This window comes from Panthera tigris, chromosome A3 (genome assembly GCF_018350195.1).
Source record: "Panthera tigris isolate Pti1 chromosome A3, P.tigris_Pti1_mat1.1, whole genome shotgun sequence".
NCBI lineage: Eukaryota > Metazoa > Chordata > Mammalia > Carnivora > Felidae > Panthera > Panthera tigris.
Genome location: NC_056662.1, coordinates 89,419,313 through 89,432,630, shown reverse-complemented (window position 1 = coordinate 89,432,630; position 13,318 = coordinate 89,419,313). Strand labels below are relative to the sequence as shown.

The window sequence follows — 13,318 nt, the reverse complement described above, 5'->3', positions numbered from 1 at the left end:
GGGAAGGAGCTTCTGGGGAGGGACTTGCGCGGTTGCGGCCCAGCTTCCGGAAAGTGAGGGGTTTGTTTCCGAGGGGAAGGCCTTCCGGGAGGACCGAGAGTGCGCAGGTGAGTCCTCTCTGGCAGGGCGGGCGGAGGGCCAGCCCAGGGGGCTCAGTACGGCAGTGACAAGCTCATGCTCTCTGAGTGCTACACAGCTGAATGAGGACTCATCAAACCGATGAAAAGGGCTGAGGAGCACGTGTAAGAGGGCCTGGGACCCTGGTAAATGGACTTTTTAAACGGAGTTGAAGGGAGGGAGGAAGAAGTCAGGGGCTGTACCTGTCGGAGGGGCAGAGTTGGGGAGCGAGCCTGGGCATTTGAAACTGGGGAGGCCACTGGGCTGTAGCGGAAAGACCGCGGTCTGGAGACAGGTGCGCTGGCAGCAGCACAAGGCGAGAGGGCTGCGACTGGAGGGTTTGAAACGCCCTGCCATTAAGTGGGAGCTTTATCACAAGAGCGGCGGAAGGACGAGATATGGTTTACGTTTTGAAAGGATCGGTCTTACTGCCAGGTGGAAGTTGGATGGTAGGAGGGCTGGAACTGCGAGGCCACCACCCCTAGGAGGCCACAGCTGTAGTTGAGACATGCGGCCTGGGCTGGGGGCAGTGGGTACTGGGGAGAAGTGGACGGGTCAAAATGGTACTTAAGAGGTAAAGTCGTCAAGACTAGAGAGTAACTATGGGAGCTAGGAGTATGACTCTGGATTTGCTGTGATTGAGAGCAACGATGATTCTAAGTTTCTGGCCTAAGTGAGGGAATTATGTTTTGACTTTTGCTAGGCTGATGAGAGACCATAAGGCGGGCTGAGGGCAAAATATAAACTAGCACACCCCCACCCCAGTGGGATCTGTGTGACATTCCATGGACACTCCTGTCTACCCAAGAACAAAGGAAAGGACAAAACAAATGGTTAAACTGATGAGTCTCTACCAGTTTACTAAAGAAACGTAATCCCATCAATAGCCTAAAGTCCTGGAACTCCCTGCTGTCTTAATGTTAATGATTTGCTAGAGGGGAAAAACAACAACTTAGTTTGACAATAGCTAGGCCTCCCGTAATCTGTGAGTCTTTAGCATAAGAAAGTCTCTGGAAACTTCCCTTCTGACTTTACCTCCCCTAAACTCATAGTATGTAACAAGCCACTCTTCACAACCCCTGTGCAGCTGTTTCTGCCCTGGGTTCCTGTTCCCATGCTTTAATAAAATCACTTTTGTACCAAAGACATCTTCATGAATTCTTTATTGACCATCAGCTGTGAACCCCACTATCACCCCAAAACCTCATCAAGGGGACCTTTTTTCCCTAGGAAAAAAACCAAACGGAAAGTTTTTTTCCTTGCTGATTATCTGTACTCTTATTTTGTGTGCTTACTGTAGAAAATTCAGTGCAATTTTTTTTTTTTATAGAAGATGATAAACGTTACCAATAATCCTGCCACTCAAGATGGCCATATTTTGGTGTGTTTCATGTTTTTGTTTTCTGTGTGCATCTTTTTGTGTAATTGGGAATGTATTCATTATATTTTTCTGTATCTTTTCCCCATTGGATGTTACTATGACAATAAAGATTGAACTGCTGTGTGCCAGGATATTATTCACACATATATTTTTTATCCTAACAAAAAGTCAGATGTAATTCCACCAAGTCTGAGATAACTTTTTGGTGTATCTTCCTTTCAATATTTTTTATGCTCCTTTTTGAAAAGCCCACAGTTTATGCCACATTTTATGTTTTGTCTTTCTTTTTTTATGTATTTTTTTACAATTTATTTTGAGATAGAGTATGCATGCCAGTGGGGGAGAGGCAGAGAGAGAGGGAGAGAGAGAATCCCAAGCAGGCTCCATACTGCCAGGGAGGAGCCTGATGTGGGGCTTGAACTTAGGAACTGTAAGATCATGACCTGAACTGAAGTCAGATGTTTAACTGACTGAGCCACTCAGGTGCTCCTGTGTTTTGTTTTTCAATCAGATGTTTTTACTTAATGTTATTTATTGCTATTTCACACCAATTAACCGGTCTCCAAGATGACAGTTTTTAATGCTTGTTTAGTTGCAACAATCTGTTATTTGCTAGTTTGTTTTCAACTTTTTGCTATTAGGATGATGAGAGGAGCATCTTATTACGTAAATTTTCAGGTTTTTAATTATTCCTTGAAAAGAGTCCTAGAAATGGAAACTACCAAGGATAACATGAACTTACCAAATTGCCACCCCCAAATAACTTACTAACACTTTGAAATTGTTTTAAAGATACTTAGTTTTTCAGTTCAAGGATATGGTTGTCTTTCTAGTTAGTCAAGTTGTCCTTTATGTTTCTTTTATGTCTTTGTCCTTTCCTTATTAAACTTATGTCTAAGAAAAGGCCTGTATTGATTTTTTAATAATTGTACCCCCTCCTGGGGCACCTGGGTGGCTCAGTTGGTTAAGCATCCAACTTTGCCTCAGGTCATGATCTCATGGTTCGGGGATTTGAGCCCCACATCAGACTAAGCTGATGGCTCTGAGCCTGGAGCCCGCTTCAGATTGTGACTCCCTCTCTCTCTGCCCCTCCCCCACTTATGCTCACGCTCTCTCTCAAAAATAAATAAAACATTAAAAATAATTGTACCCCCTCTCAAATGTCATGTGTGAAATGAGTATCTTTGAGTCAAGTGTTGTACTTCAATAAAATTTTCTTAATATTTGTGTCTAGGTTCTGCTAAAATATACATAAAATGGGAAGATCAGAAAGCTAAAAAGGCTAAGTTGGAGTGAGGTTTCGTTAACACCATAAGTAATCCGTGGCCTAAAGAATTCCTGCCATTCTGCTTCTACTTGTCTGTTAGAGAAGCTGCTCCTCAGCCATGCATCAAAGCCTGCCTGCCTGCCTGCCTGCACAACCAGAGAAGCAGGCAGCAACCTTGGTCTTTCAGTAAAGGAAGCTAGGAACAACTCAGCAGGGTTGGTAGACATCTCATGGGGATGCCAAATGTGCTTTTGGGATGGATTCTTCTAGTGTAACAGTTCTGTCATCTTGTTATATTTGTTACTGAGGATGTTTATTAGTTGAATTATACCATTAGCTTTTAAACAGATGAAGTCTTTTGGTCTTTTAGAATCGTGCTTGTCTGTGAAATGCAGTTAACGCATCAGCTGGACCTATTTCCCGAATGCAGGGTGACCCTTCTGTTGTTTAAAGATGTAAAAAATGCTGGAGACTTGAGAAAAAAGGCCATGGAAGGTGCTATTGATGGTGCATTAATAAACCCTAAGGTGGTAAGTACAAGTAAGAACAAATGAGCTATAAAGGGGCATTTAAGAATATGTTAATTAAAAAAAAATTTTTACGCTTATTTATTTTTGAGAGACCGAGAGACAGAGCATGAGTGGGGGAGGGGCCGAGAAAGAGGGAGACACAGAATCCGAAGCAGGTTCCAGGCTACGAGCTGTCAGCACAGAGCCTACTGTGGGGCTCGAACCCACAAATCAAGAGATCATGACCTGAGCCGAAGTCGGATGCCAAACCAACTGAACCACCCAGGCACTCCAATAATATGTTAATTTTTCATGATGTTACAGGTTAGCCTAAAATTGTCATCTTTGGATAAATAGTTCTTGTCTAAACTGTGGAGTCAGATTGAGCCAACCTTGAATTTAATAGTGAATAGAAGCCAAAGTGCTAGGCCCTTCCCAGGAGATATGAAAGGTTGTATTCTGACTCTGATGTAATGGCAAATGCCTGGAGCTTCATTTACTCATTTAAACTAGAAAAATCTCTGCACAGGAGGCATCCATAGTAGTTAAGAGCACACACTGGAACCATGTTACTAGGACTTAATCTCAGCTCTGCCACTTATTATGACTTTGAGCAAGTGGTAGGCAACCTTTGTACCATGCTTGCTCTGTTCCTGCCATTGTTCTAAGTGCTTTCCGTATACTAACTCACTTAATCTTCACAACAACCCTATGAAGTAACTACTATGATTATCTGCATCTAACAGATAAAACTAAGGGATCTGCCCAAGGTCCCTCAGTAGGAAGTGACAGCTGAGATTCAAACCCAAACATTCTTTCCTTTGGCTTCCTCATCTACTGTGTGTGAATAATAATACTGATTTCATAGGGTAGTTTTAAGAATTAAAATAATACAGGTAAAATGTTTAGACTATCGCCTTTCCCCATATTAGTGCTCAATGTCCTTTAAAAAATTTTTAAAAAAATATTTATTTATTTATTATTGAGAGAGACAGAGCATGAGCATGGGAGGGGTAGAGAGAGGGGGAGACACAGAATCTGAAGCAGGCTCCAGGCTCTGAGCTGTCAGCACAGAGCCCAACGCGGGGCTTGACCTCACAAACCACGAGATCATGACCTGAGCTGAAGTTGGACGCTTAACTGACTGAGCCACCCAGGCTCCCCCCAATGTTCTTTTTTAAATTTTTACTATTTAAGTTCCTTGCAGCTTTAACATTCTATGATTTACTGAACACCCAGCAATTTTGAAAACCTAGTCCATAGAAACTGTGATGAAGTCAAACAGCCTGACATTGGAGTTACCAAGAGAGAAGGCATGTGTCTTCCAAGTGCTCCAGATTCTCCGTGTGTAATTCTTTATGTTCTCTTTGGTAGATTGTTGATCCATTTCAGATACTTGTGGCCTCAAACAAAGCAGTTCATCTCTACAGACTGGGAAAAATGAAGACAAAAACTCTATCAACTGAAATTATTTTCAACCTTTCCCCAAATAACAATGTAATTAATATGGATTTTACTTTATTTATGTTGATTGTGTTGTGCTAATGTGTGTTCCCCAGTGTTGGGCTGTAATAGTGAAGAGTGTTCTGGAAAGATTGAGGTTTAGCACTGCCTCTTCCTAGACAAATAAGCTTTGGAGTCACTTCACATAGGAATAAACAAAAATTTAGCTACATTAGATGAGGATAGTTTTATCTGTCCTTCTTACCATATAGGGTCAGGAAGATCCCTCTAAATGATACATAAATTTAAATGGCAAAACATTAAGCATGGATATTTGTGTGTTACCATGCACATCTTTTACTCTCCCTATAACTCCTTAAGGATAGAATCCATGTCTTTTCCATATACCAGAAGCCTGCCTGGTACGTGGAACAGCCTTTAACACAGGCTCACTCATATACCCAGGGCTCAGGAAGAGTTTGTGGTTTGAAATACCGGTAGTAATCAAAGTTATTGAGCTAAAGATATTCTACCTGTGGCACATGAAAAAAATAACTTAAATTTTGCTGATGAAGTTTTAGTATTACTACTGCTATTAAGAACACAACCAGGTACTAACATCATCCAAAGGACAATTAGGAAACCCGCAGCATGGTTTAAAATAATGTTTGAAATTTTATAAAGTTTATAGAATGCATGATAATAGAATTCCTCAGTACCTGGAGAAAAAATTACCAGATAATTATAATTTCTTTGACATCATTTGAAATAATTTGAGAAACTTCACTTTGGTAAACATCTGCTGGGCTTGTCCCTCTTACAGTTACAGTTCTAGGACAGGAGAAACATGTTCCTGAGGAAGGCAGGTAAACAAGACAGAAATCCAAATGCACTAAGATAAGTGACATAATGGGAATAATACTTCAAACCAATGGAAACAGCAAAGAAGCAACTCCTGTAAGGAGAAAGGATGACATTAGTGACATTAGTGTTGGACCTTGAGGGATGAGGACACTCCAGGCTGAGGACAAAGTTTGAGCATAGGAAAAAATGTATGAAATGGTGGACACCCATATGGTCCAGTCTGGGTAGAAGGTGGGTGTGCATGGCTAGAGGGTCACTTGGGGCCAGAGGGAGGGAGTGTTGATGTTAAGAAACGCCAAGAAGTAGGCTTGATTGCGCAGGAATAAGGTGCAGTTTTGAGCAGAGAGTACTCTAGAGGCAGATGTGGTGGGTGTCAAGAAGGGTTGTTGAAGAGAAACACTGTAGGTAGAATCATTAGGATATGAAAAATAAGAACCTGACCAAGGAAAAAGGAGGCCCATGGGATGTTTCAGACACAGAAGCTACTGGTTATTGTTTGTTGTTGTTCTTTTCCTTAGATTTCAGAAGCTTTGAAAAAATTTGGTATCTCAGCAAATGACACTTCAATTCTAATTGTTTACATTGAAGAGGGAGAAAAACAAATAAATCAAGAAGACTTAATATCTCAGGTAGAAGGTCATCAAGTTTCTCTGAAAAATCTACCTGACATAACAAATATTACAGAAGTCAAAAAGGTTTGTAAATCTGTATTTTTACAAAGTGTGATAGATGAAGAATAATACTGATGTTGTTTGCTTGTTGATCACTGATCCTTCTGGTTTTTGTTTTTCTTTAAGAAAGGTTAATGTAATTAAAAATTACTTGAAAAATAGTTACAGATGCAAAGAATTAGAAGATGCTGGATTATAGGGGCGCCTGGGTGGCTCAGTCGGTTGAGTATCTGATGTCAGCGTCATGATCTCGCAGTTCGTTGAGTTCGAGCCCCGCATCAGGCTCTGTGCTGACAGCTCAGAGCCTGGAGCCTGCTTCCGATTCTGTGTCTCCCTCTCTCTCTGACCCAACCCCGTTCATGCTCTGTCTCTCTGTCTCAAAAATAAATAAACATTAAAAAAAAATAAAAAAAATAAAAAAAAGAAGATGCTGATTTATGTAAAATTTAGTTAGAAATTTAGTTGATAAAAGCATTCTTTAATTAAGAATAAATAACTTCAGGGATGCCTCGGTGGCTCAGTCAATTCAGCTTCTGACTTCAGCTCAGGTCATGTTCTCCTGGTTCCCAAGTTTGAGTCCTGTGTCAGGGTCTGTGCTGATAGTTCAGAGCCTGGAACCTGCTTCGGAATCTGTGTCTCCCTCTCTCTCCCTGCCCCTACTCTGCTCTGTCTCTCTCAAAAATAAACAAACATTAAAAAAAAAAAAAAGAATAAATAACTTCAGAGGCACGTTAGTGGCTCAGTTGGTTGAGTGCCCTACTTTTGATTTCAGCTCAGGTCATGATCCCAGGGTCATGGGATCAAGCCCTGCATTGGGTTCTGTGCTGGGCATGGAGCCTGCTTGGGATTCTCTCTCCCACTCCCCTGCTTGTCGCTCGTGCTGTCTCCTCTCTGAAGAAAAAAAAAAAATGTGCAGAATACATTTTAGATTTATTTTACATTTCAAATATACTGTGTAAGCTTGATCTTTAATATCTTGACGTATGCTTTAAAAATTGGTACAGATTCAAAAAAAAATAGATTCAGTTTCTATGTGTAGAGGGTTATTACCATAACTAATTTAAAGGGAACTTTTGACATAAATGATGAATTGCCATCTACTTTATATATTTTAATCACATTCGTGATTTGTGATTTCATGTCATTATCCCAGTAGTTGAATGATAAATAATTTCACTTATATATGTTTGTATAATGGAAACTAGTAGTGCATGAATATATTAGCATGTCATAATTCATCTTTTATTTTCACAGATATATAAACTGTCTTCACAAGAAGAAAGTATTGGAACATTGTTGGATGGTATCATTTGTAGAATGTCAACAAAAGATGTTTTGTAAAATGACAGAAATATTAAGATTTTTCATAAGAAAACATTGATTTTTCTTTCTTGATTATAAAATGTGTATGTTCAGGGAACCTGAGTGGCTCAGTCGGTTAAGTGTCTGACTTTGGCTAAAGTCATGATCTCGCAGTTCGTGGGTTTGGGCCCCACATCTAGCTGTATGCTGACAGCTCAGGACCTGGAGCCTGCTTCCAATTCTGTCTACCCCTCTGTCTCTGCCCCTCCGCCACTTGCACTCTGCCTCTCTCTCTCTCTTAAAAATAAATAAATATGCCGCTCTGGAAAGCAGTGTGGAGGTTCCTCATTAAATTAAAAATAGACCTACCCTATGACCCAGCAATAGCACTGCTAGGAATTTACCCAAGGGATACAGGAGTACTGATGCATAGGGGCACTTGTACCCCAATGTTTATAGCAGCACTCTCAACAATAGCCAAATTATGGAAAGAGCCTAAATGTCCATCAACTGATGAATGGATAAAGAAATTGTGGTTTATATACACAATGGAATACTACGTGGCAATGAGAAAGAATGAAATATGGCCTTTTGTAGCAACGTGGATGGAACTGGAGAGTGTGATGCTAAGTGAAATAAGCCATACAGAGAAAGACAGATACCATATGGTTTCACTCTTATGTGGATCCTGAGAAACTTAACAGAAACCCATGGGGGAGGGGAAGGGAAAAAAAAAAGAGGTTAGAGTGGGAGAGAGCCAAAGCATAAGAGACTGTTAAAAACTGAGAACAAACTGAGGGTTGATGGGGGGTGGGAGGGAGGGGAGGGTGGGTGATGGGTATTGAGGAGGGCACCTTTTGGGATGAGCACTGGGTGTTGTATGGAAACCAATTTGACAATAAATTTCATATATTAAAAAAAAATAAAAATAAAAATAAATAAACATTAAAAAATTAAAAGAAAAAAAACAGGGGCACCTGGTTGGCTCAGTTGGTTAAGTGTCTGACTTTGGCTCAGGTCACGATCTTGCGGTTCGTGGGTTCAAGCCCCACGTCAGGTTCTGTGCTGACTGCTGACAGCTCCGATCCTGGAGCCTGTTTCAGATTCTGTGTCTCCCTCTCTCTCTGCCCCTCCCCTGCTCATGCTCTGTCTCTCTCTCTCAAAAATAAATGTTAAAAAAATTTTTTTAATTAAAAAAAAAAAACGTGTTCAATTATGGAAAATTTTAAAACACAGAATGGTATAACAAACCATTCCTAGTCCTCTCTCTTAATATCTTGAAAGATAACCACTGTTGCTATTATTTGTTGTTGTTGTCTAGTCTTCGGTTTCTATTCAGGTTTATTTTTATTTAATTGGAATAACTGGATTTTTACTAGGTTCTTGCCTTAGTGATTTTATATTCATCAGCTCATATTCCTGCCCTTACTTCTGGCTAATCTAGTATTTCCCTTCCAAGCCTCCCAGTTCCAAGTATTTTACATACAAGAATTTACTCATCATAATGTTATAAACACTTAATATTACCACCATTTTACACCCAGGAAACTAAAAGATTATAGAAACAATAACTTGCTCAAGGTCATAGAGCTAGTATAAAGCCATGTTTTATAAATGCTTTGGGTTTTCTTTTTTCACTTTATATTTTGATCGTAGCAGTCAAGACAGGCTTGGTCAGGGGTGAGCAAACTTTTCTGTGAAGGGCCAGATAGTAAATATTTTCGGCTTTGCAGTCCATAACGTCTCCACTGTATCTACTCAACTCTTGCTATCATAGTGCAAAGGTATCCACAGACCATAAATGATGAGTACGGCTGTGTTTCAGTGAAACTTTATGGGCAAAAACAAGTGGTGGACAGGATTTGACCTGAGGGCCTTGCTTTGTGGATATCTGGGTTAGGCTAGGCTTTGATTACAGTCCCTAAAGCTCATTGGCTTCACACGACAAAAATTTGTGTCTTGTTCAGTCTACATAGCCAGATTGTGTGAATCTGTAAACAGTCAGGATAGTGACTCAGGAACCCAGTTTGCTTATCTCATGTTTCATTCTCCAAAGCCAGTTACATGGCCCTGCCAACCTCACAAGGAACGGAGAAGTGTGATCTTGCCCCATGCTGGAAAGCAGAGAGGTAGAAGTACTTAGTGATTTCTATCATGATCATAAATAATAAAGTACATATGTACATAGCTAACATTTCTCGTGTGCACTGTGCTTAGCATTGTATATGCACTACCTCATTTAGTCCTTACTACAATCCCAAGAGATTTTTTACCAGCAAGAAAACAGATTTAGTCTCTGAACTCCATTTCTAACCTACAGAACAACTGACAATAATACAGTGAAAGTCCATGTACCTTTCAAGTGAATTCACTACTTGTTGTTAACATTTTGCTACATTTGCTTGCTAGTGCTCTCCTGAGCTCAGGTTTGTGTACACACACACACTTTTGCTGCAAGATTTGAAAGTGAGTTGCAGACATGTTTCTTCAGCCTATGGTGTTTATCTGTCATCTCAGTCTCTAATCTACAACAATCTTGTTAAGAATGATGTTGACATTTTTTGAAGAGTACCTACCCTAGATGTCTTTCAAAATTCCACACAGTTTGGATTTGTTCATGATTTAAGTCAACTTAAATATTTTAGATTATGTGTCCTTGCCATTGCATATCATCAGGAGGCAATGTCAGTTGGCCCTATTATTGGTGATACAAAGATTGGTCCCTCGGTTAAGGTGGTGCTCCCCCAGACATCTCCATTGCAAAGACCTCTCTTCCCCTGCCCGGGATTAAAACTCCAATCTATGTGACCCCAGATCCTAACACCTCAGTCCACTGTCCCTCCCTTGCCATCGTGCTCACATTCTTTTTATTGATGTGTAATACATCACATACATGCTTCCTCTATTTTTATGCACTTACGTTGCTTTCAATGTTTCACTTCACTTGCAAATAAACATTTGTACATGGTTCTCTTTAGCATAGCTTCTCTACAGTGGAATTATTGGGGATGAGGAGTTGAACTCATTAAAGGCTTCAGAGCAGAAAGGTGCCATTCTGCACCCCCCGTTGCAGCCACTTCCCTGCTCTTGGCTTTGCCGAAGGCAGCCACTCTGCAGTCACATCACAATAATGAGGAAAGCATAACCTAGTTTGGCCGGTCTTAGAATAAGCAGTTTGTAGTCATCGAATTTGCCTGTCATTGATGCTTTCACAGTCCTTTGTGCCGCTGATCTCCCATGTTCCCCTCCAGATCTCTCTTCACCTTTACCCCCTCTTCTCTGTGTTCCAGGTGGCTGACCTGTATGTCAGCAAGGGATCTCTTGGCTTCTGCTTGGGTGTGGCCACTGGGAGGCCAGGCCGAGATTGGAGAGGGGAAGAGAGTGAGGCCTGGGTATTTATTAACCTGACCCCTCCCTGTAAGGTCAGGTGCACTGGCTTTGTCCCTGAACCTTTCAACTCCTGGGTCAGGCTCCTGTCACCTCACCCTCCCACCTGGCTTCAGGCCTCTGGGCAATAACATACCTGGCTCCCACACCATCTCTCATCCCCCTCTACCCACCCACACCTTCAGAGTTAGTCCCTTTCATCATCTGCATAAAATTTGCTGGAGTTACCCTAATTTGAGTGTTGGGGCCTGAGACCTTCTCACTTTCTCAGAGAATTGAAAGGTTACAGAACATTTCTGTAGAGCTGGAATCACTGACCTAGGATTTCTGTGCATCTTACCAAGGATGCTCTTACCTACTTCTTTCCCCTTGAAATGATTTGCTACTATTTTCTTCCACTCGTCTCCTTTAAGTGATGAGTTCTCAGTAAAAGTTCAGGGCATTGGCCTGATGTTGGGTTACTGGGAGCCCCGACGAGAGGTTAGAGGAGATTCTGCCAACTCAATTAAAATGTAATTGAATTGATTTTCTCTTCTCCCTGAGACTTCCAAAATGTAATGCCACTCATTTACCATCATCCATCTCACTGGCCCATTTCTGGGCTGCGCTGGTATAGTAGGGAATGTGTGTCATAGATGTAAGTGTGGGGTTTTAGTGACATGTTCTCCAATCCACAACTCTTGGAATAACAGTGACTCTGTGAGGTCTTGGGTAGGACATCTCTCAGCTTTTCTGGCCTTGGTTTCCCATTTGCAAAATGGGAACATTAATAGCAACCTTTGTCCTTGGTTGTCATGAATATCAAATAGCAGAGCATAGGAAAATAGCTTCGTCACAGTGTCAGTCATCTGATTTCTCAGTGAATAACAACAATCTCTTCCCTTTATGTACCAGGCAGTATTGCTGAGGCAGGTAGTAAAATAAAATAGGGCTCACTACTGGTGGAAAAGTAAAACAGTGCAGCCACTTTGGACAACATGTTGGCAGTTCCTCAAAATGTTAAACATAAAATTACCATATGACCCAGAAATTCCACTACTGGGTATACAACCAATAGAACTGAAAACAGGTGCTCAAACAAAAACGTGTACCCAAACGTTCCTAACAGCACTATTCACCACAGCCAAAAGGTGGAAACAACCCAAATGTCCATCACTGGATGAATGGATAAACAAATGTGGTCTATCCCTCCCATGGAATATTATTCAGCCATAGAAAAGCAATGATGTACTGATACATGCTACACCATGGGTGAACCTTGAAGACATAAAGTAAAAGAAGCTGAACACAGAAGTTCACATATCACATGATTTCATTTCAATGAAACATCCAGAAAGCAGGTTAGTTGTTGCCAGGGTCTGGAGAGAACAGGTGGAGAGAGTGACTGCACAGGGGCAAGGGAATTCCTTTTGGGATGTGAAAAGGCTTTGGAGTCAGAAGTGGTGGCCGTATGACACAGTGTGTGTACAAAATGCCACTGAATTATATACACTAAAAGTTAATTAAAACATGAACTAATAGAATAAGCACCTCTGCCTTACCTTTAGGAGTTCATGATCTTAGATAGGTCCCTCTAGGCTCTCAGATCCAGCTGAGGCAGAGCCAGGTAGATTCCCAAACCTCTGTTTCATCATCTGAAAGCAAGAGCCTGGAGCCTCAGCCCACTCCAGGCTTCATCTTTTACACAGAGAATGAGCCACAGGCCCTCCATCCAGAGACAGATGCTGCCAGCATCTGGTATGATCACTCAGACTTTTCTCTCTGCATGCTTGTGTCCGTACATTATTTTCAGGTTACATTTTCACCAAAATGAGTTAAAACCTACGGCTTTATAATCCTTTATTTCTTGCAGTTATATTTTGACTTTTTTTTTTTTTTTCATGTCAATAAATCATGATCATTGTTCATGGCTGTGAGGATGAAAAGCCTGTATGTAAACCAAGGTCACTGGGTTTTGAGGATGCTACAGAGGACCAGAGAGAATACAGAGAAAGAGAATGTGGGGACAGACCACAGACCTTTGACCCTTCAGCTTGACTGTGAGGTTTTTGACTGGTTAATAGCAGACTTGGTAGGAAAACTCAACTGTACTTTGGAGCTCTCTGTCCCCCGTTTTGATTCTTAGTTCAAATGTTACTTAACATTGAAATGTTTAAATATTAAATGTATGAAACAAATGTAGCAAATACGCATGGCTCACCACTCAGATTTCACGTTAAACTCTACCCTTCTGCCAAAGACCCAGAACCGTCAGCAGTCTCCATCCACTGGGCCTGGATCCCAGCCTGCCCGTCTTTGGTTTCTGATCAGAAGGCCTCAGGATGGTACCACCAGCCCCAGTTATGATCTTTCTCTCCAAGTCTGTCTCTCTCCAGCA

General features: G+C 41.2%; 1 protein-coding gene across 7 annotated transcripts; it reads left to right on the top strand.

Annotated features, from left to right (window-relative positions):
- The first annotated feature begins 14 nt into the window (after positions 1-14).
- On the top strand, positions 15-7,664 carry TPRKB (TP53RK binding protein). Of its 7 annotated transcripts, none has more exons than XM_015538059.2 (6): positions 15-107; positions 2,733-2,980; positions 3,136-3,295; positions 4,649-4,771; positions 6,100-6,276; positions 7,507-7,664. In XM_015538059.2, the coding sequence occupies exons 3-6, from the start codon at positions 3,155-3,157 to the stop codon at positions 7,591-7,593; spliced, it is 528 nt and encodes a 175-aa protein (XP_015393545.1). In that variant the 5' UTR covers positions 15-107; positions 2,733-2,980; positions 3,136-3,154; the 3' UTR covers positions 7,594-7,664. The 7 variants fall into 7 exon arrangements, with proteins under 7 accessions (XP_015393545.1, XP_007083502.1, XP_007083499.1 ...); XM_015538060.2 differs by lacking the exon at positions 15-107 and adding an exon at positions 114-263 and having other exon boundaries at positions 3,196-3,295; XM_015538058.2 differs by lacking the exon at positions 15-107 and adding an exon at positions 114-263.
- The last annotated feature ends 5,654 nt before the right edge of the window (positions 7,665-13,318 follow it).

Bases quoted from the DNA above. Each gene is read 5' to 3' on its own strand.
- TPRKB (XM_015538059.2), top strand. From the start codon at position 3,155: ATGCAGTTAACGCATCAGCTGGACCTATTTCCCGAATGCAGGGTGACC. The intron at 3,296-4,648 runs GTAAGTACAAGT...TCTCTTTGGTAG, and splicing joins CATTAATAAACCCTAAGGTG to ATTGTTGATCCATTTCAGAT. The intron at 6,277-7,506 runs GTTTGTAAATCT...TTATTTTCACAG, and splicing joins ATATTACAGAAGTCAAAAAG to ATATATAAACTGTCTTCACA.